Consider the following 22,247-nt stretch of genomic DNA (forward strand, 5'->3'; position numbering starts at 1 on the left):
TCGAAGGACGATTTCTTGATGAAAAGCTTCCCTTTCTCCACAAAAAGGAAAGCTGAGCATTCTTTTGAACTTTCTCTTTCCATGTTTTGTCTTTTAACGGTGTATTTTTAACCTTGAAATGCAGATTTCTTGTCTTAAAACGTCTGCATGGTGATCGCGCGGCAGCCATTTCTTTCAAATGGATATCTGTCACTAAGGTTTCCTAATATGGTCAAAATGAATATTCACGAGCATTGAACGCGAGTTACACGTTTCAACCCCTTATGAGTTTCTGGTTTCTAGAAATAGACGCAAACATTGTTGGGATCCGATGATAAGACCGCGGGGCGTCATGTACATTTACAAGACCAAATTGTGACCGTGCCTTTGTGTCTTTACTGTGCACTAACAAGTTGATATTAAAAAGCGCGAGGCCAGTAATCGCGGTTCACCTGTAATAATTACAGACCTACGTTTCTTGCTCAACTGTAAGTAAAATGTGCCAAGAACAGTTATAGTTCTTTACAGCCCTTGCTGTTTAATTTAAGTATCAAAACTAAGTGATTTGTTCAGTCCGAATATTAGTTGCTGTATAAGCGATCAGACAGGTTAAATTGGACACTTGAAAAATAGCCAATGAAATTTAGCCAGCAAATGTTACTCATGCAAATGAAACTTTACCAACTAGCTCATGCTGACCAATTACAATCAAGGAAATGAATATGAATGCTAGGCTTAAACTTGAAAGCATCAGAGACAAAATTAGCTGACCTTATGACTTTTAATCAGATGAACTGTTATTTCAGATGAACTGTCATATTTAATTTCTACTTAATTATACTATATTTAAAGGTTTAACCGTAACTTTTAAAATGGAAAAGGTTTAAAGCGATGCTATTACTTTACTTGACATGTTGAGCGGTGAGCAGATGTGATAAGAAATATGAACCCACATTGAATATCCTCAACTGAGTTTCTCGCACTTCGTTATTGGCACAATTAATTGATAATATGACCTCGTGTTGTACAATTCTGGAGAAACTGGGCTCGTATCTTCAAACTAAAAACTGCCCAGAACTACTCGCCGGGATTATATTACCTCATGAATTCTACTCCTATCAGTCTACAGCATTATTTATTAGCCTTTGCCTGTTTTGTCTCCTGATAACACGACAAAATCCTCCGTCCCTTTATTGTTGTGTATCACACGTTAAATATAACGATGTTTTAGACTAGCTTGTTACACGTCCAACTTCACATCGTCGGAAGCTGCAGTTAGAGGAATACTTTTTTCCAAATCAGAGGCCTGATCAGACGCATCTCTTTCTTCGCTTGTTGGCACTTCTGGCTCTGGAAGAGTCTGCACTCCCTGGGTTCTCATGTAACCCTTGATTACGTCCTGTCAGAGACAAACAGAGATGTCATTCTTACTTAAATCACTCCACCAGAATACAACGGTGTAAAATAGGAAATTTTCTTATTACTAGGTCTTTGATAAAATGGCGTCTAGCTATAACTTACAGGGTTTGTGTTCCATTTGTATTCTTATTTTGTTTTATTTAAATTTCGCTCAATAGCTCTTATCCTCTGTCCTCCCCCGCTCGTGAGTAATTATATACGAGGCACATTTCTCACTCTCGTCTGAACCCGTATTCTATTCTAATAAAGGTCCCGACTTGGCGTTTTATTGGGCTGCCTGTGGCTCAATCAAAACTTGGGTAGTGTCTATGTCGAAAAAAGACAAAGTGGCCGACAGATCTTTTAGAAGGCGTTACTGACGTGTCCTATTATTCCTGCCGTTAGCCGACCGTGACAGGAGGGGGTCCCTGCTTTTTGACCAAGAATTTTCCATTAATTGAAAGCCGAAACAAGTGTTTTTAATAGTTTATACTTGGTTTAGGAGGAGCTAAAACTCAGCATAGAAAATATTAGACCATTGCAGCCTAATAAACGCATAGTAAGAAAACATGAACATTGTGGTCTAGAAAAGATACGATCGTCTGTCTTTGTTTCTCAACATCTAACCTGCAAAAAGTTAGGAGCAGGATTTTCCAGGCTGTGCGCAGCTTTAAGCGACAAGTTGGCTGATGGTCTTATATAATGCTGCAGAATGAAGAGATAGAAGAAGACCGTCATGACCGGAAGCGGAAGTACCAAACTCGAAGCTGCGAAAGATCCCTTCAAAGCGACCACTCCAACCATCAACAACTGAAACACCGCTGTTCCTATGATCATCCTAGGAAGCGGAAAACGGTTTAGGTTTTTAAATATAATTTGTATTTTGGACTGCAGAATAGGGGTATTAGGGAGCAAAACCGAAGAAAAAAGCAACATGCACGTCGCAAATCAAAACCCTGCACGTGATTCAAGCTTTAATTTGCTACGTTTTTTGGGGCCACTTCATGAATAGGGCGTAGAACTTGCTAACTTAAAGTTTTATAAAAGACAAACATTTTCGTTTCCTTTTTCTGATCTCGGACGCAGTCCTTTTTAGAACAGGTTTTTTGATCAATTAAACATTTAGTAGAAATATGTACAGGTGTTAAACGTGTTAGTTAGCGGCTTTATAACTTGACACTGGGTTACTGAATGATCTATTAGTTATAGTTCTTTTCGCTCCACCAAGGCCATCCAATATTAACCTGAATCTGTAGGTTGCGCGAATTTCCAAAATTATCTGTAGGCTCTTAGCCAATGAGAAGACAGATACTGAGTACAATGTATACAATCATAATTTAATACAAAATGTTATACTATGTACTGTAGGTTTTACCTGTTAAACGTCATGGGCCACATCATTCCACCACAACTGTATATTGGGATGTATATACTTATTGTCTGATACATCCACACAACGTAATAACCAAAGTCAAAGTACAGCACCACAAACGGAGTGATGATGGGTGCAAGCGCCGAGTACGACAAACCCAAAATCAGAATGAACAGGTGATTGGCGAACTAAAATAAGATTTCAACGTAAGTTATCTTACTGATAATGCATAAGTGGCCTAATACAACCCCTGCTCCAACCTCGTTTTCAGGTAGCTGGGAACGACAAACCAAATCAAGTCTAGTTCCCAGTCTTCCTCGGCGAGTTTAGGTTCGACGTTACAGGTCAAGCTTGTCGGGGGAATACGATTCCTGATCACGCTTGGTTCTAAGCCTCTTGAGGTCACTCACGTGGCGGAAATTGTTCTGTCTTTTTTTTTTGGAAAAAAAAAATTTTCCCACTCAGATGCCGTAGAAAGGTATAGATCTTTAAAGCTGAAACATTTTTTAACGGGCTCTTACAAATTTCCTCTGTAATAGAGACTGTTCCAGGCGTTCCAATACTTAGTGAAGACGAAGCAAAGAAACAAAACAGCGAGGGAGATTGGGGTAGTGCAAGAAGGCGAAAGGTATGGTAATTTAAAAACCCTTTTTCTTAAATCAAAATAAAGGTTTCACGTTTTCGTCAAACGGCAAACGTGAATTTGTGCCAAGTGACCAATTTTCCCCTTTGCTTGTCGCACACATAAATTAGTAGTTTCACGCAATTTTTTATCCATATGAGAACCGTTTTTATCTCCTCATTTTCCATTTGAGAAATTCTCAAGTTGAATCTGCCGTTTGCCGTTTGCCGTATACGTGAAGCTTAAACTTTCTATTAATATTGATGTGTAGTCTTTACTCTCGGGATCCTAGTGGCGGACAGAGTTATCTACTAGCAACGCTAATTACGCTGCGAAATTGCACAAAATTGCGTTTTATACTCTACCAGGAGCCATATATATCTAAATCGGGTTAGTAGACCGTAACTGGATACCTTTTCCAGGGATGGGATTGACTTCAGCGAAATATATATCATAGCCTTTAACTGTGCTATTTTTAGCACATTTTGTTCCATCTCGTGTGACTCGCGCGCGCATTTTTTGCAACAGCGCCGTGGAAAGGACTAACAAACGAAATGGCGTTGGAAATTACCTCCATAGGAGATGAATAAATTCCATTTCTGTCATTATTGCCTCCTCTAAATGAGAGGACTGCTTATGTTAAACACCGTAGTGAGAGTGTTTTTGACAAATCCAGTGACGAAGAGATGTAGGAGATGTCACTGATTCTTTCAACAGTAAACAAAAAGGAAACCAGTGGCTGTAAACTTCCAGGTGCACGACTTCTATCAATGATCAACATGATGGAAAAGGTATCAACTCGAGTTAACACTCAGACCTCTTTTACAAATTTTTGAACGGCCAAAAACTTGTACGGATCCGCCTTTTCTTTACACGCGACCCGCAGAACCGTGAAGTTTTTGAGCTGCAAACAGTACTACAATCTGTACGAGAATTTGCACGTTCCCTCTAAAAGGGTTGCACAGGTAAAAAATTCGTCCGGGCCCGTGGCGTTTATCTTGTGTGGACCGTGCAAAGAACATTCTGAAAAAGAAGTGAGCAGGAAAAACAATGATGGGAAGGGGTGCCGAGTGAGAGTCGTAAGAACTCGTATAATGGTTCCTTCCGGATCCTTCCGGTATACTAGATTCTGGTAAACCCTATGAATGGTTTATTTTGACAGCTCTTGTCAACATTCGCAGGTCTGTTACCTTATGGAAATGCGAAGTGACAGCGATGAGATCATCAGTTAGAAGGCTTACTTTCAAAAATTACTTCGTCCGCTGGCTCTCTTGGCCGCTTTGCGGCCTGAAATGCCCGCACCGCACACTGATTCATAATTAGTTGGTAATAAAAATTATTGCAAATTTTACAGTAAGCAATATCCACTGCCCGCAGTTAGCCCGCACGCTTCGAAACTCGCGAGGTCGATATATAGCAAGTCTAGCTAGCTCGCATGAGAGCAAAGTTAAGTGATTTATAAAGAGACAAAATAGATCTTAAATGTTATCTATATTCACGGGACACCTCGAGAAATGAGGAGGGAATGAAGCAATGCCAGTTAATCACCAATTAACCTTCGATCAGGCGTTCTTCTTGTTTTTTCCTTTAAAAGAAATACAAGCTAAATTCAACTAAAAGAAGTAATTGAAGAAGAAATAAGACTAGAGCAGGTCGCTGATAAGCTGGTTTGTTTGTTTTTTGTTTTTTATCTTATTGGTAATTTAAAAAAATGCCGCAAGAAAGTTCGGAACAGCAGCCACTTTAATTTTTTAATTGAGGGGCATGAAAAAGCATTATTGTTTTCGGGCTTTTTGGAGCTAGGAATGAATAATAGGACCTTATATCAATCCATCATTGGGGGGATTTTGTGACACAGTTCTCATTTTTAATTGAAATGGGCCACTCGGGTTAAAAGATCTATTGGTGTAAGTGATCTATTGTGCGCTCGTGAAAGTTTTGTCTGATGATCTATTGAATACTCTTGTTTTTTTCTAAAAAGATTTTTTTGAGATTCCACTTTGACGGCTTCAAACGAGCTAATTGGTATTATCAGATAATGGAATACTAATGATGACTTTTGGTGGTTTGTAAATGAGTCAAATGAACTAAGGAAATTGATAAACAAAGCTTTATTTAGGACACCGGTTTTGTTCTGTTGATTGCGAAGGCGCATAATGCGACCGATGTCAGTGTTCAATTTATACGAATATATTTGAGTTTCACCCTCAGAGATCATGGAGTATGATTGTCCGAGCGAAAGAACACGACTCAGTACCATGCCATAGAGTATGAACTGAGTAAAAAGTTTTTATTCTTGAAGCGTTGTCTGCACTATGCGTTATTTCTGTTGCCTTATTCTTAGCCTGCGTGGCAGGCGTTTGAAAGGGAAGGGAAAGGGAGTTTTAGGTGCGAGAGAAACGCGAGGGGCGCGCGAGAAGGGAGGGAGGGAAACGCCTGCCAGGAGACCATTGTTTTTCTCGTTTTTAACATCCACCAGGCGAATGTTAAAATCCTGATTGGTCCGTCTTCAAAACATGTCAATCACAGCCTTAATACCTTAATCCGATTGGCTGAAATCAACGTCACGCTACTGAGTAACTTAATCGATCTTTCAGTAATCATTTAAAAATATGTTGTTAAGTGAGGCGCGATGAGATTTCTGTATGGAATTCATCGTTTTAGAACGATTAAAACTGAAGGTATCTATTTCAGCTTGAAAGGAGAATAGAGGAAAGCAGTTAAAAGACTCGTATGAAGGAAAAGACCTGTCAGCTAGATGAGTTTTGCTGACTGGTTTGAGAAGTCTTGTCTCCCAATGGCTTGTTTGACCCACTAGAAGAGAGAAAGGAAAAACCATGCTGCATGTGTGCTTGTTATCTGCTGTTTGACCTCAAACGCCTACCACGCAGGCTACGCTTTATCAACGACCAGATTGTTGAAGACAAAGCGATCTAGATATAATCCTTAGCGATTTTTGGTTTGAGGATTTCTTCTTGCTGGTTATAGACGTTATAAAGCCGCCAGGAACTTACTTTAATAATAATATTGTTTGCAGAATTAGCCTTATTGTAGGTCTTTGAAGTTTAGCTTTCTTTCCCTGCTACCAGCGTTCTTTTGTATGCCCCGCTGGATCCAGTTCGAGAGTCAGTAAAGTGTTTGTAATTAATTTCTCCGACAAACATTGCTCGCAAGTTGGGAAGTCCAACACGATACCTTCAGCAAAAACGTAATAGATTTATACTGGATTTTATGTAACAAGCCACGCATGGTTGCGACTTTCTTCCTTCAACAGACGACCGCATTTATACTTTTTTTTAATAGTACCTTCACTTCAGATTTCTTGTTTTAGGAAAACAAAAGAAAAACAGTACGCGAAATACGACTTAAATAAGCGCATCGCGGCCAGACTTATTTGACAGCTAGTCATTCACAGTTGCGTTATTTTTGCATACATAATTAGTAGGCGGAATGGCGAAAACAATGGTTTCCTGGCAGGCGTTTCCCTCCCTCCCTCCCTCCTCGCGCGCCCCTCGCGTTTCCCTCGCGCCAAAAACCCCCTTTCCCTTCCCTTTCAAACGCCTGCCACGCAGGCTACCTTATTCTTGAATTGTTCGTTGGTTCCTATGTAAAAAGGCGTCAGCTTATTTCCTGCCATTACTTATGCCAGGGATGTGTCACCGTTGTTTCTAACCTTAACCCTTTCCTTCAAAGAATGAATGAATGATGAAGTCCTGTAACTGTGATTCTCACTTTTGAGTCTGTAGATTAAATCCTACGGTGTTACCATTCAAATGAAACCTCTTCAGTAGTACTTTCACATTGCACTATTTTTTTAGCATGTATAGTTCTAACTTTTGAGTCTGTGGATGAAATCCTATGATGTGACCATTCAAATGAAACCTCTTCAGCAGTACTTTCACACGGTACTATTTACTAGTATGTAGTTCTAACTTTTGAGTCTGTAGATGAAATCCTTTAGTATGTAGTTCTAACCTTTGAGTCTGTAGATGAAATCCTATGGTGTTACCATTCAAATGAAACCTCTCCAGCAGTACTTTCACATGGTACTATTTATTTAGTATGTAGTTCTAACTTTTGAGTCTGTGGATGAAATCCTATGGTGTGACCATTCAAATGAAACCTCTTTGGCTTTAACCTTGTGGTTTTTTTTCAGCATTTTAGAAAGAAAATGGAAATTTTGCCAGAAATTTCCGTGAAAGGGTCATATAATTACCTTTCACTGAGACTGTTCTTATCTTTTACAAATTTGAGTTTTTTTTTTGTTTATTCTACCTAGAGGGTTTTATATAACAGTATATAAACGGCGTCACTTGACTCGTATCCTTCCATTACCAATGAAGCCAATGTTAGAAAATCAGCACTTTTAAAGCCTTAACGACTTTTCCTTGAAGCTGTTCTTATCTTGTACCCGCAGAACTTGATACAAAGTCGGAAATCACAGCTGGGGATTAACCCAAGAACCCCTAAAACAGGCTGCTTAACCTCAACTCCAGGGAAGGGGTCTCAAAAAAATCTCAGGGAATTACTTTAAAAGCGTACAATGTTCCCTTCTCTGACTTCTAGCCTTTCTTCAGCTAGCTCTCTTCTTTGAATCTCTTTGGCCCAGACACTCTATAGACACTTAATGACATATCGACAGTATCCGGAGCCCAAGCGTTGTTCGTCAGTCGTAGAAATTTCACGTAGGAACGGCAAATCGCAACAATATCAGTACACGTACTAAATGATGATAATATGCCAAGAAAAAGGAATTGGTTGCCAGTGATAAAATGTCTCAGTTTTGTACCACATGAAGGGAACGGACAGGAATGTGGAGAATATGGCTACTGCAGGGAAAAAGTCTTAGACTCGACCAGTCTTGATTAACACATTTGTTTTCACCTCTTTATTCTGCCAAGTCTATTACCGAGAGGGTTGAATGGAGACTAATTAAATAGCCCAAATGTAGACATGTTTGATGTCTGCATTGGATTGACTGACACGCGCTCCCTGTGGGTATTGTTTTGGAATAAAGCGCTGGCTACAAACCCCAAACAGGAACTTCAACGGGACTGACAACCTAAAGTCAGCTTTTATGTCTCAAACAAGACCAGCCAAAGTATGTAAATCTCACTTCAGGCAAGGCCAAGGCAAAAATATTCCAAAAATGGAAAATAAATTCACGAGCTAAGCATAAGCACGTCGAGTAAAATCTAAAGGACACTTTTGCAAACAAATTCCTGACTAACCTTGACCCAATCAGCTAATCAAAAGCGTACCTTTAAAGATAAGAAAAATATTCTTCAAAATCACCTAATCACAACACTGTTTGACATTCGTACAGAAGGCTCCCTAAAACGGACAATTTTTTAAGTTGATCCCAGCCGTTTTTCAATTATTTTCTTTGGATTCTCTAACAACCCTTTAAGCCCTAAGATTAATAAGCGCCAAATTTCTCCTTGTAATATCACTGGTTTATAAAACACAGTGGTCACGAGAATTGAGGGCCTGATCACACAAGATGAATCTAATTGATACCAAGAGAGAATGATCATTTTCTCTTGTTGATACTTCAACAAATTCTGTCCACTGCTTCTATTGAAAACACATAGGGACAACAAATGAGAATTTGAATTTTGATATTAGGGTTTAAATTTAAGGGTTAAGCGGAATGGGAGCCAAAGTGGACATGTACACCTCATTCTTTTCAAGGCGGACGGTCACTGAGACCAGGCTCATCTTGGCTCGATGAGTAGCTGAGGGTTGCGTCAAAAGAGCCAAAAGGAAGTCTGGCCTGGGAGGACAGGCCGGCCCCACAATGTTCGCATTAACTGTTAATCCTTTCTATGGTAAAAGTCGGATTTAACCTTGTGTTTTGTATTCTATACACTAACTGATCATAGTATCGATCAAATCCGATTTGCTTGATAACAATCATTAGTGATACATCCTGAATTTGTTACCTGACTGGCTTGAGAAGCTATTTTTGCGCCCAAACATACAGCTTATGCTGCAATAAAGTCCCCGTACGTAAAGTCGGAATTTAAATGATGAAGAACAGTTATGAATAACCGATGGAGTATATCACTTTAAAACCTTTCTTTAAACAGATTTTAACAAATGCTAAAGAAAGAAACTAACGTTGTTCCTTTTTTTAGTACAGATTACACACTCTCGTGAACCTATAGTCGGCCTTAGTAAAGCTTTGGCTTTTCAACGCAACCTTGGAAGTTGACCACTAAGGGATGCTTGTGTGAAATATCAACTAAGGAACCCTAAAAAGGGAACTTTCACAATCCAGCATCATACTTTTCGCGAAAAAATTCGTAGTTTGTTCTGTCAGGAGTCCATGACCCGGAGAGAGCAACCTCTATACATTCGTCGTTTTCACTTACTTTAGGAACGATTTTGACGCAGATCTTCAATATCATTGAAGAACCATACAAAAGTAAGGAAAACCTTTAGACTTTAAAATGGTATTTCTGATATTTTAAAGACGTTTTTATTTATAATCACCATTTATTCATGCCAAATAGTTAACGACAAGCGGTAAACTTCCTCAAATAGCGCGCGCGAGAAAAATACATCAGATACTTTCTTGTCTTTCCTGCTCTGAGCAAAATACGCGGTAGATATCTCATGATATCTGGCTGTCTGCAAAGGTCAAATTCCTTACTTAAAAAGTGTTCTACAGTTATTTCGCCATGCAATAATTATTCACTTATTGTAGCCCAAGTGCAGATTAGACAACGTCTGTTTTCCTGTTGCACTGCACGCGATGTCCTCGACAGTTCTCGAGTAAAGGTTTTATCCTTCGGGCCTAAAACCAACTTTCCACGACTTTTCTTGTAATTCCTGACACTGATTGTTTCGCATGATTTTAAGCAGTTAGAAGTTAGGAGAAAACAGATGACATGAAGGAAGTTGATACTGATACTAATGAGGGGAGTAACATGGGAGGATGAAGAGGAAAAAGTCATTTTTGGCCATTTGTGCATGATTAGAATAAACATTATTGCCGGAAATTAAAATCTTCCCTGGTTACTTAACAACTGATATATATCACCCCATTGCTTTTCATGATAGCCTGAGAGTATGCTGCTATCATTTTCAAAGGTTACAGCCTAACAAATTTTATGAAACAAGATCTGTTCATTAAGAAGCAATTTGAAATGGTAAAAATTGTGTACAGTATTGTAGTAATAGAGATTTTAATTTTGGTCTAGGTGGCGAGCCTTCCGGCACAAGATCCCCTTAAACTTTCGTGGCAAAATTTGTCTCTATTTTCTAAAGCACACCAGTTGTAGCATGCGAGGCAGCCGTACTAGAAATATACATGAAGCGCGAGATAAAAGATGCGCGCCGGCGGGTCCTACTACCTCGCCGCCCGTTCTTATTAATCTTTCACGCGCCTGCTACGCGAGTTTGCACATACTGAGAGTCTGCGACAAATACATCGAGAGATTATTAAGGAAGAGAGTGGATGAAGAAAGGGGAAAAGCGGTTAGTAGAAGCGACCTGGCGCTTGTGTGAATGAAGGTGCACTCAGTAACTGTCGACAGAGTACTCAATAAGAGGTGTGAAAGCTCCTTGAGGCACCAGGAGGATAGGTCAGTGACCACCCTCGACGCTAAGTAGAAATCATCCATTGTACCAACTTAGATGGGTGAATGAGTCGGCTTGCGCACAAGGTCAAATAAGCTCGGCGATAAAGAAGAGGCATTAATCATGACGCATTGAAGCTATGCGGCGTGCAAGATTTTCCCTCTGAAGCTGCTCCATAAAAAAAGGATTGTACAAACGGAACTTAATAAAACAGAGGATAATGCAAAGAGGCTGGAAATGAGAGTTGAACGTAATAAAAGAATGTAGATTCTCGATAACGGTCACATGGTGAAAATAGCTGATCCTTACAGTAACGGAAATTAAATTATGCTAGTGATTTACTTAAATGCTCTTCACTTGGCTTCTTATCATTTGGTTTAAGGAAGCGGGCCAGACAAAGCCGCCGTAGAAAGATCTTAAAAACACCACGACTGGTAGAGAATGCTGAAAGGTGATTTCTCGACATTTCTGTTGTTGATTCATCCCCGAGAATCATTTTGATAAAAGGCTTAATATATTGCAAGCCCCGGGCAAAATGAATTAATTCCTTTAACCCAGTTTTCATAAATTGATTTGTTACATCGGACATGCAGGTTCAGCTCAATCTGGAATCTGACAGGGACCACTTAACTGCTGCTCGTGATGCTGCATGTTTGGGAAATATTTAGAAAACTCAAGAGAAAAATGGTTTGATTAATTGTCATAATCGCTGAGTTAAATGTGTTTATATTGTTGCAGGGATGTACTTTGCTATCCATATGTACCGAGCAAAGATTTAATTTGAATAACAACCAGAGGCGTAGAGACGAGGCGGATTATTGAACAGCCCTCCTCAGAAAATAATGCCTTTATGCACCTGAAGGTCTTCATTTTCTGATAGTCTAATCATATATAGCCTGTACCCAGACGTTGTTTTATTTTTCTTTTCGTTCTTTAGGAAAATTTCGGCGAACGTGCGAGCGAGCGCGGAACGCGAGAAAGAAAATTAAATTTCTTCTTCCTCACCCATACCCCCTTGCCTTGCGGCATAAATCCCCCGCGGTTTATTTTCTATCACGCGCGTGAGCAGGCTAAATCATATAGAAATTGGCAAAGATTTAGACAGTACCACTTTGGGTGCATCCACTCGTTTCAGTAACTGCTTTAGCAATCTCTTCCCAGTTTTATCTAGCCCACCACGCCTTGCAACAGCTTCATGAGACGAAGATGATGATAATATGACAGTGATTTTACGAAAAAAACCAAAAGTAAAAAGCCTTCTTCAATTATTTTACGTTGGTGGCTCCAAGTAGGCTAACCTGAACCTTGAACAAATCTGATCCCAACCTGCGCTCATTTTACCCCCACCCCACCCCTCCCCCTCTCTCCGTCAGTGCTCCTTTTCACGGGTGTTTAAAGCTACTTAAAGCTACACGTCAGAAACGAGACAAGTCGAAAGAAGGATCCAAGTTCCACCTGGGAATCGAACTCGCGGTATCTCTCACATAAGAAATGTGCCTGTCTGAATAACACGCTCGCACGTAACTTTTCATACGAAACAGGCAATGGCACCGAAATGATTATCTCTTCATCATCAAGGTAAGAATCTGTGCTCCTATACAAGCAGAATGACTCCTTGAACGGTCTCCAAATCGCTAGACTAATTTGACTAGCGTTAAAACACTGACTCGGCTAAAGTAAAGGAAGAGCGCCTCGCGATCGGAAAAATAGGTTTCTCTGCTAACCGACATTTAAGCCAAGATTACGATGAACTGACTGACTTCAGAAGTCAAGTCCTGGATGTGACTAAGGGGAAAAGAATTTTTGTCGGCATCAACTAATACCCATGACTGATTGATGCCCACCTAGCAGTCATTTTGAGTTATTTCCAGTATTTCAGAGGAGGAGAAGAAGAATATAAGAATGATTCTAGACCAGTTTAGTTTGAATATGGCCCTTCCATTCGAAAACGATTCGAAAACTCTGCTTGGACGACTGAATGCTTTGATATGTACCTACGTTTTTAAAAGCATGGTAGATGCATGTATGTTCAGACCCCATTTCAGTAATTACGTTTTTGTGCATGTTTATTTTATTCGGCTGGACTTTCAGTTTCTGTCCTTGACTGGAGTAGTAATGAGATGTCACTTGTTTCAACTACTCACAAAGACCTGGTATTAACACTGACAGCACAATAGAACAGATGAATAGCTTTACTTGTTTATAATTTTATCAGCAGCCCTGAGTTAACGAGGGTATTCGAATGCACGACGCGTGAGGCTGGGGATAAGCTTCATTGCATTTCAAGGGTTCAATGCGTTGGGATTTGTAAAGGAGAAGTTGATTGAATATGGATGAAGTATTGAGAGGTTTACTATGCAGTGTTTTACGGATCCGCCCAAACCATCCGGGTGGTATCACAAATATATAGAGAAAGAACAATAGAGGAGGTCTCAGCCAATCAGGAAAGACTAACGTCATCAAAGCTGATCAAACTGATTGGATAGTGCCTTTTGTTTCTGTGAAACTTGTAAAAATAGAAATTTGCAATTGAATGGATGAAATGGGGGACAATGAAATTAATTTTAATGAATACAGAATAAGTGATGTTCTCGCATGTGAAAAGATACAGTCTTGATTCTGATAAAGCCTCTTTCCTGATATGGGATCCGGCTACGGTCGATGATAAAAACGTTCAACGAAAGCAACGATTATATTATAACTGCAAGACAACTCTTCAACGAATCGTAGCGGTCGCTGAGGTATAGACTCAAGTTTTAACCGAAGTCTAAAAAGCTGGCGTCGCCGACTATAGTTCAGATCAACTCAGATCGCTACTATTTTCAGCGATCAGCACCATCAGAATGAAACCATTGCGCCTAATCCGGACACAACAATCAAGTTAGCATTTTATATACTGGCTGGAAATAACAAAAAATGTACTTTGTTTGACTATATTTGTTTTCGGGACGTAAAACACAAACCAATAGATTTAAGTCCCTCTGATCCAGTTAAAACTGCGCGGCAAATCGGTGAAAGAAAGATTTTAAAAGTTTTAAAATCCTTTATACCGGTTCACGTAATCGACAAACCATTTATTCATTGCCTCGGTTTTTGGCTTCATTGATAATGCTTCAAAAACTCTTTAAAAAATTAAAGCACAATTCCCACAAGTTATTAATAGTGTCTTTTGTTTCAACAAACAATAACCATGCAAATCAGAAAACAACCCGTCTTTTAAGTTTCCGATCACACGTATCCTGCTTTTTAAAATATGTACTTTCCCTTATTCAAAAAATTTTGCTGTGGTCCTGCTTGTTTTGGGAAACTGAAAATAAACAATGGAAGGTCTGTGGACGGACACTCTCGGTAAGCGACATAGCCTGCGTAGCAAGCGTTTCCGTCTGGTTTCGGAGCAAAAAAAGACCGTTGAAAGGGATTTTCGCGAAAATTGGAACGAGAACCAAAAAATGTCTTGTTCCTCATTCTTTGCACGTGAACCGCACAGAAACGCTTGCTACGCAGGCCATAAGCGACACCTCGTTAGCTACTTACGGCGCCTTCACAAAATCTCGTTTCAACTTCCATACAAATTCTGTATTTTCACATTTCCGTTAGCGTTAGGGAGTCCGCTTAAGAGAGCTTCCCCTGTACTTTTCTTTATAAAAAAATTATCCTCCAAACTGGCATTGCGAAATCGTTTCGTCCATCCACGCGCAACTGTTACTCAGAGTAAAAAAAGGCCAAATTTTCTCATTCTTATTGGTTTAACGAAACGTTTTTAGTTATAGCACGGCAATCCGGCGAGTTTCCAAGTTATTATTTTTATCATATGCGTATCTTTCACTCATTAAAAAAAGGAAAATTTTTCTCATCCTGATCAGTTGGCCTGGTTTGTATTGCAAAGTTCCTCCTCTATACCCCATCCTGAGAGTATTTAAGATCAAACTGCTTGCTAGTCAAAGTTGTCTTATCCGTCCCACCAAGCACTTTCTCATCCCACTCTAACCCAGAATCTGATTTTTGAACTTAGTCAGCTCATTCTAATACTGGATTAAGGCAAACGTTCTTCACTGTCAAACCGCTTAAACAACAAGAGTACAATACATACAGCTCTGGGTGAACGCTTAAAGTTTGGTCAAATGCTTAGTCGCAACATTTGTTGGGAGCCGATGTCTACCGTGCGAGGAATCATCTGCATTTAAAAGCACAAATTGTGACCGTGCCTTTATTTCAGTTTGCTTTGCCCTAACAACAAGCTGATGACCAATGCGGTATTCCCTGCACAAGGGGTGCTTTCCATTCACCAAGAAATTCCGGTTGAGATACTATTTAAACGTTTTTCTCGTGTCTCTGCTTCACAAGACGCGGGTAACCATGCGATTTTCCGCCAAAAATACTTCGAGTTGTCCGTGGTGCAGACGGGCGGGGACGGGCGGGCGGGTGGCGAAAGGACGTACGGTCACGTGACTAAAAGTCACTACCAAAATTTCTCGGATGCATGGATAACCAAATTTTCTTGTCTTGGAGCTCCGTTGGACACTTCCGCTTTTGTACTCAGCAACTTTTGAGCAACTTATGGCGTTTGGACCTAATTTTTGCGATTCTAGCAACCTTGAGCAACTTTTACCTTTCTGAGCAATTTTTGAGCAAAATATAGGTTCAGAGAACATATTAACCGCGAAAAAGTTAACGATTTCAGTAGAAACTTCAATTCATGCGAGTTTCTAAATGTTCGTAGAACTTAGAACTTAGAATAAATACTCCCAAAAAGATAGAGATTCCTTTAATATTGGGAGGATACCGGTCAGCGGTTACAGCCTGTGCAGATGTGAAGGCACCTTAAGTCGCAGGCAAAGCAGACTGCTTAAAACAGCTTAATGTAGAAGATGACTTAACTCCATAAGGGAGCTGATTCTAGACTTTAATAACCTTTGCCAAAAAATGAATAATTGAAAACTGAGACATTTGGCTGTAATTGGCAATAGGTAAGTTGGTGACAACCCATGAGCAGACCTGATTTTGTCGGTAGATTTAACTGGACTAGGAGTTTGACAGTTAACTAAATTATTGTGAAATTTATAAAAGCACTGATTGATTGAACAAACGCCTGTGTTCGAGAGTATCCCAGCCTAAGGACTTAACAAGGCTGGAAGTACTTGTTCCAATGTTATAGTCGTTGCATACATGAGAGGACACAGAGGCTTTTTACTGGAAGTACCATCCCACGCAGTGATGTTTTCTCCGCGGGCAGCTAATCCGACTTAATCCCATTTAATATGTCCGGCGCTCCTCGAAAGTGCGAAAATTTTCTTGTCGTGTATTAGATTTCAGATGCATATTCTTAATCTTCATTTCGCGCCAGAATAAATTAGTTTGCGCGCAAAGTGCTCTTAAAAAAATCACAAGGTTTGTCCCACTTCGAGTCCACCTTCTGGAGATACGCCGGCTTGGTAGCTGGAATACATTGCCGAGGCGAAGATCTGGCATTTTTTCCTCCTCGTCGTATTTTCTTCACAACAAATGTTTATATTTGTAGTGAGAATGCAGCGCATATCGGTGGATTTTACTTCATGCGGCTTGCTACTTCTGAAAGAAGAGTGCCGGATTTCATCGTTTTGCTCATGTTTATTAGTGTTGGCAAGTGTAGGGTAAATGAACCGACCACTGTAAGGTAAGAATTGAAGTTTTAAATTTGTTACTCGGCGAAAAATCGTGGAATGGGAATTCGTGAAACTAATGAGTATTACCTCTGTTACCTAATGACATGCGATGACTCCTCGCTTTTTCGATGCATAACACGGATACAAGCGATAAATTTCTTTCGCAAAGTGAAGTATAATTTACTTAACGAGACCATTTGACGAATATTTCTTGTTATATGCTTTATTCATATTTGCTTAGCTTATTCAGGCTCGGCATGCCAGGAGTTTGGTGACAATGTTTGTGTGCTATAATTATGCTGATAAGTTTTTGCACCTTTATATTGAAATTCATGAGCCAAACGTTTGTTAACTCTAGCAAAACACTCTTCTATTATGGAGGAACTTTTAACGTCTTTTGGGGCCCTAATATGGTGTCAAATTTTTAGGGGAAACAAAGCTTGATTTTTGGCCAAACAGACTATAGCTTTTTTGTCTTTGAAGAGAGCGAGAGGCAAACGTCCGTGAGTACAGTGTAAGCCAGTGATTCTTTAGGTAGAACTAACAAAGTTAACGTAGGCTGCACTTTAGGTGGTGCACCCATGGGTGCAGTGTAACCCAGTGATTCTTTAGGTAGAGCCAACAAACATAGGTTGCACTTTAGGTGGCACACCCATGGGTGCAGTGTAACCCAGTGATTCTTTAGGCAAAGCTAACAAACATAGGCTGCACTTTAGGTGGCACACCCATGGGTGCAGTGTAACCCAGTGATTCTTTAGGCAAAGCCAACAAACATAGGCTGCACTTTAGGTGGCACACCCATGGGTGCAGTGTAACCCAGTGATTCTTTAGGCAGAGCTAACAAACATAGGCTGCACTTTAGGTGGCACACCCATGGGTGCAGTGTAACCCAGTGATTCTTTAGGCAGAGCTAACAAACATAGGCTGCACTTTAGGTGGCACACCCATGGGTGCAGTGTAACCCAGTGATTCTTTAGGTAGAGCTAACAAACTTAGGCTGCACTTTAGGTGGCACACCCATGGGTGCAGTGTAACCCAGTGATTCTTTAGGTAGAGCTAACAAACTTAGGCTGCACTTTAGGTGGCACACCCATGGGTGCAGTGTAACCCAGTGATTCTTTAGGTAGAGCTAACAAACATAGGCTGCACTTTAGGTGGCACACCAATTCATTTTTAGTTGTGATGGCATTACACTGCTTAATCATGACGGCTTTGGAAGAAACTGAATGTATTGCGCTTCGCGATTTCTCAAAATCTGTACAACCTAAAAACCTGATTTTTGACCAGATCGAAACAAAACTGACCTCTGAAATGGAAGAAGAAAAGCCTTTTATTTTTGCCGGCTTCGGCCCGCCAACGCGATCGTGTCTGTTTTGCTTTCATATGATGACATTTTCCTGACAGAAGGGTGTCGGGAGAAACACCTCGCGCTGATCATACGTGACAAAATCCGTCGCGCCTAAGCTAATTAAGAAATGCTCCTCGAAAGCTCCATACAATTCCTTATAACAAAATTATAAGGAATTGTATGGAGCTCTCCGGGATACTTACAGTGCAACCCCTTTGTGTCCTCTCATGCAAAGCGAGCCGCATTATTCTAAATTTCCTCAAGGCGCTTTATGTCAGTGTCAGTGTAAGTATTGTTGCACGAAGAGGATGCACATTCAAGTGTAGGTCTAACCAGTGTCATATAAGCTCTCTCTTTAACCTCTGCTCTTCATGGTTTCAGTTATCTTCTAACAAGACCAAGGGACTTATTTGCCTTTGCAGCTATCTTAGAGTAGTCAGCCTTTTGAACGCCGATTATCTTTAACTTAACGTTTTGAAGGCCTAAAGAGGCATTTAAAAGTGCTTAAGAGGCTTGAAACACAGTCAGCACGTAAATAAACAAGGTAAGTTAAAAAGGAATTTGGGTGCACATTTCGCTAGATAATGTTGTTCAGGGCTGTCATTGTGAGCTTGGGCTACCTGGGGTTAGACTTAAGAATATTATTTGCGAGCAACTCTTTAAAGCTGTGTTTCAAGCTATTTTTCTTCACCGGTGTTAGCAATTATTATGAAGAACGAAAAGAAAAACGCTTTCTTAAAAATTAAATTTTATATCAAAATATAAAAAAATTTCGGGGGCAATTTTTCAAATTTAGGTAGCAACTGTTTAGATATTTGGCAATTTTTTAGAAACTTTTTGGCATTCCAGAAAGCAAGTTTTCAGCATTTTACGAGCACAATCGGGACAGCCTTATCCTGCCAGCAGTGGTTTCTCCAGGTCGGACACTGCGCTACGAAGGAAGAGAAACCACTTCGAGCAACGGTTTGCTTTTCCATCGAGCATGCGCGTCCACGTGACATCACTTTCTCTTGTTTTGCAAGAAACATCAGCAAAACAACAACTTTGTACGTTCTTCTCAATTTTTTGTTCCTTTCTTTCCGTTTTTACACGACTACGACGTTAAAAAAATGCCTAATTTTGCTTTTTTTAAATCAAGCAAGGCGAAATTTTATTCTCTTTCGAGTCTGGATATTATGGTCCGGCTTAGGAATTCAACTCCAAGTTTTGTTCGCCCACATTTGACAAAGTTAGTGAGTAGGAATAATCTCGATAAAGACTGAAAGAGGGCAAATTCACAGCGGGCTCGCGTTAAGGCAGCAGTTGTAAGCTCAAGCAAATGCGCGACAGCCTTTAATAACTTGCTTTTCAACAGGGTTTTACCTGTTCAAAGTTAATTTATTCGTCCATGGCGCTGGACGGGGGCTTGGTCAAAGAAGCAAACAACTGCTCGCAGTGGTTTTTCTCCCTTCATAGCGTAGCATCCGACCTGGAGAAACCACTGCTCGCTGGGTAGGACAGCCTGTTGTAGCTCCGCTCAATCGTCATTGCGCTATTTTTGGCCTCCTTTCTTCCTCAGCACCAACACCTCTCCGACGTTGCTGTGCTGTCAGGCCTTATTCCCAATGACGCACAGACCACAGACCGACATCTTTATCATCATTTGCATTGCCTTTCAAGAAGCGCTGTCTTTACTTGTTTATCGGAATTTGTGGTACATGGATGCACAGGTTTGCTTTTTGAAAGTTTTATTTATAATCTGGATTGATCACTTCTTTCAGAACAGCACTGAGATCAGTTCGATGGACGTTTGAAAACACTGATCACTTTCCGGTTGATTAACCTTTTCGATTGGTCAGTACCCTGCTAGCAGAGTCGCTTCGATCGTTCGACTTATCTAGGAAGAACGAAGGAGACTCTGTTCTCAGGGTAATTTATCAGATCCTCGGCTCTTACCTTCTCTCTTGCATGGCTTTTAGCGTTTTAATAGGAAGTCGTTCGCGTGACTAATGCCTGTCGCAAAGTTGGTTTATTTATGTTTCTCAGTCAGGCCTGGGGCGTAAAGAAAGTAACTACGCGACAGACTAGCCATGCGAACGACTTTGTTGTTAAAAACGCTAAAAGCCATGCAAGAGAGAAACCTCTGCTCGCAGGGTATCGTCGCTTTAGCTCTTTTTTCCATTGGATTTGTCATCTATAACACGGCGCTGAAATTGCCAAAGAACGTCTGTTTGAGAGGCTAGCTTTAAAGGGATAGGTTCACGGTTCAGCGCATGCTCATTTACCAAAATGCTGTTTTTCTGCCAGGACATGCTATACCGTCTATGCAAGCAATATGATCATGTCACTATGTTGTCAAAGAACCAATCTGCACACTCCCCTGCCAGTCACTTGCATTTGATCAACTTAAATATTTGCAAATAGCTGTAAATTAATCAACCATGGAATAAAACCTTCGGGTCAACAAGAAATTCAATGTTGGTAAGTGTTGGCATAATCTACTAATTTTTTCTGCGATTTTAGTACTCCTCCATCCTACTTCAGGTTAAAATGAAATTTGCCAAAAAAAATCCAGCGAAATCGGCTGTTTTTTACTGATTGTTTCTTGGCGAAGTTTCCCCCTGAAATTTCCCGGCCGATTTTTCTAAGAATTTGCCCCTGAAAGTCCTTCAAAATTTGACTTTTTTCCGCTAAAATCCCGTTAATTTTTAGGGGATAAAAATACCCCTATATCTACCGTTTAAATACTAAAATACGTTTAACAATACTAGGTTTAAGTGGTTTTGAACCGTATTCTCGTTGGGTGCCCCTGCAGAGTGCCCAACATATCATTTCTATGAAAAAACCAGGATTTCTGCAGTCACCTAGCCTGCATTGCAGCTGGCCCACACATTGTCTAGACCATTGGTATATTCTGTCTGCGAATTAGTGCACAAAAGTTCATTGTGTGATTCCAGAAAATATCCAAGCCTTTGCATTTTGGGTGGTCGCTTATGGGAAATTCGACTGTAGTTGATGTTAGAGGTCCCGCATCATCAGCCTTTGAAGTTCTTCCATAACTGTCACATGCATTCCCCACAAAAACACTTGGAAACGAACATCAGCTCAATTACAATAATCTGCAGTATGACTTACTCTAAACATTTGAGCCAATCTCTCCGCTGTCACCCGCATTTTTTTCACTCGTCTTTCTACTTCTCGTTCTCCTTCTCCTGAGAAAAAAATAATGTAATCTTCCTGCATTGCAAAAGAAACACTCGACCGAACAAGATCGAAGCTGATGACAGCAATTGCACGGTAATCTATTGTATCTTTATTTATGGGTTAGTTTCATTTCCGTTATGAGTCCAGAAAAAAAATGAAAATTGACCACAGATTTTCATTTTTCTGAAAAAAATTAAATTTGACACAGATTTTCTTTTTTCATTTTTCTATGTTCAGAAAAATGAAAATTGAAAATCAATCGTCCATTTTTTAATTTTTATTTTTAAATTACTTTCACTGCAAAAGGTAGCTTCAGGCAAATTTTGACCAGATTTCCAAATTTCACTTTCTAAAATTTTGAAAAAATAATAGCACCATGACATGTGAAAGTACAGGCAGAGAGCGTTCATTTGAATGGTCACATCATAGGATTTTGTCCGCAGACTCAAAAGTTAGAGTCACCCTACAAAACTCCATCAAACACTCTGGCAGTGAAAGTGTTAAGGGGGGGGGGGGGGGGGGGTTAATAGAGAGAGAGGGGCTAATTTAATTTAGTCGTGTAATGTGCTGCCAGCACTGCCTTTCCAAACAAAGAGGAGATGGGATCAATTCGTCATAAAGAACTACTGTTCTCAAAAAAAAAAAGGTCATGCAACTGAAATACAAAAGCAAATCTGAACTTCCAGCACTTGCATAAAACATTACACGTCAGTTTATTTATAGTAGCTAAGGCTTCGCAAGGACTGAAAGTTCTTTTTAGCTTGTATCTTTTCTTGTGGATTTCCCCCTCCATTTTTTTTTGGGCGGAGGGGGGGTTGAGGGAATTAAAATTATGTTACTGTACTTAGTCCACCGTGAAGTGGATTATGAAGGTAACTAATCTTCCTTTAAACCATGGTACTTGTAGTCTGCTACGCAGTCGTTTTAAGTGCACTGAAAACGGCTCTGTTGTTGACTATTGTACTTGTTAATCAGATTTATTCTTGATGCAGAGCAGGGGAATATGCATTGACACCATCAGCATGTGATTCGAACTGTAACTGTAGTGCTTGGCGTGCTTTTAAGTTTAAAACGGTTACTCCGCCAACTGTATGATAATTTCTGTACATTGCTTGT

At 40.1% G+C, this 22,247-nt stretch overlaps 2 protein-coding genes across 2 annotated transcripts in view; both read right to left on the bottom strand.

Annotated features, from left to right (window-relative positions):
- LOC140948785 (uncharacterized) overlaps positions 1 to 22,247 on the bottom strand; it is a 327,016-nt gene that overhangs the window by 132,237 nt on the left and 172,532 nt on the right.
- On the bottom strand, positions 783 to 3,865 carry LOC140948049 (uncharacterized). The gene is made up of 4 exons (XM_073397268.1): positions 3,785 to 3,865; positions 2,753 to 2,937; positions 2,005 to 2,215; positions 783 to 1,378 (listed from the first exon to the last, which is right to left on the bottom strand). Exons 1-4 carry the CDS (start codon positions 3,863 to 3,865, stop codon positions 1,220 to 1,222), a joined length of 636 nt encoding a protein of 211 aa, XP_073253369.1. The 3' UTR covers positions 783 to 1,219.

The sequence above is a fragment of the Porites lutea genome, chromosome 9 (genome assembly GCF_958299795.1).
Source record: "Porites lutea chromosome 9, jaPorLute2.1, whole genome shotgun sequence".
Taxonomy (NCBI): Eukaryota; Metazoa; Cnidaria; class Anthozoa; order Scleractinia; family Poritidae; genus Porites; species Porites lutea.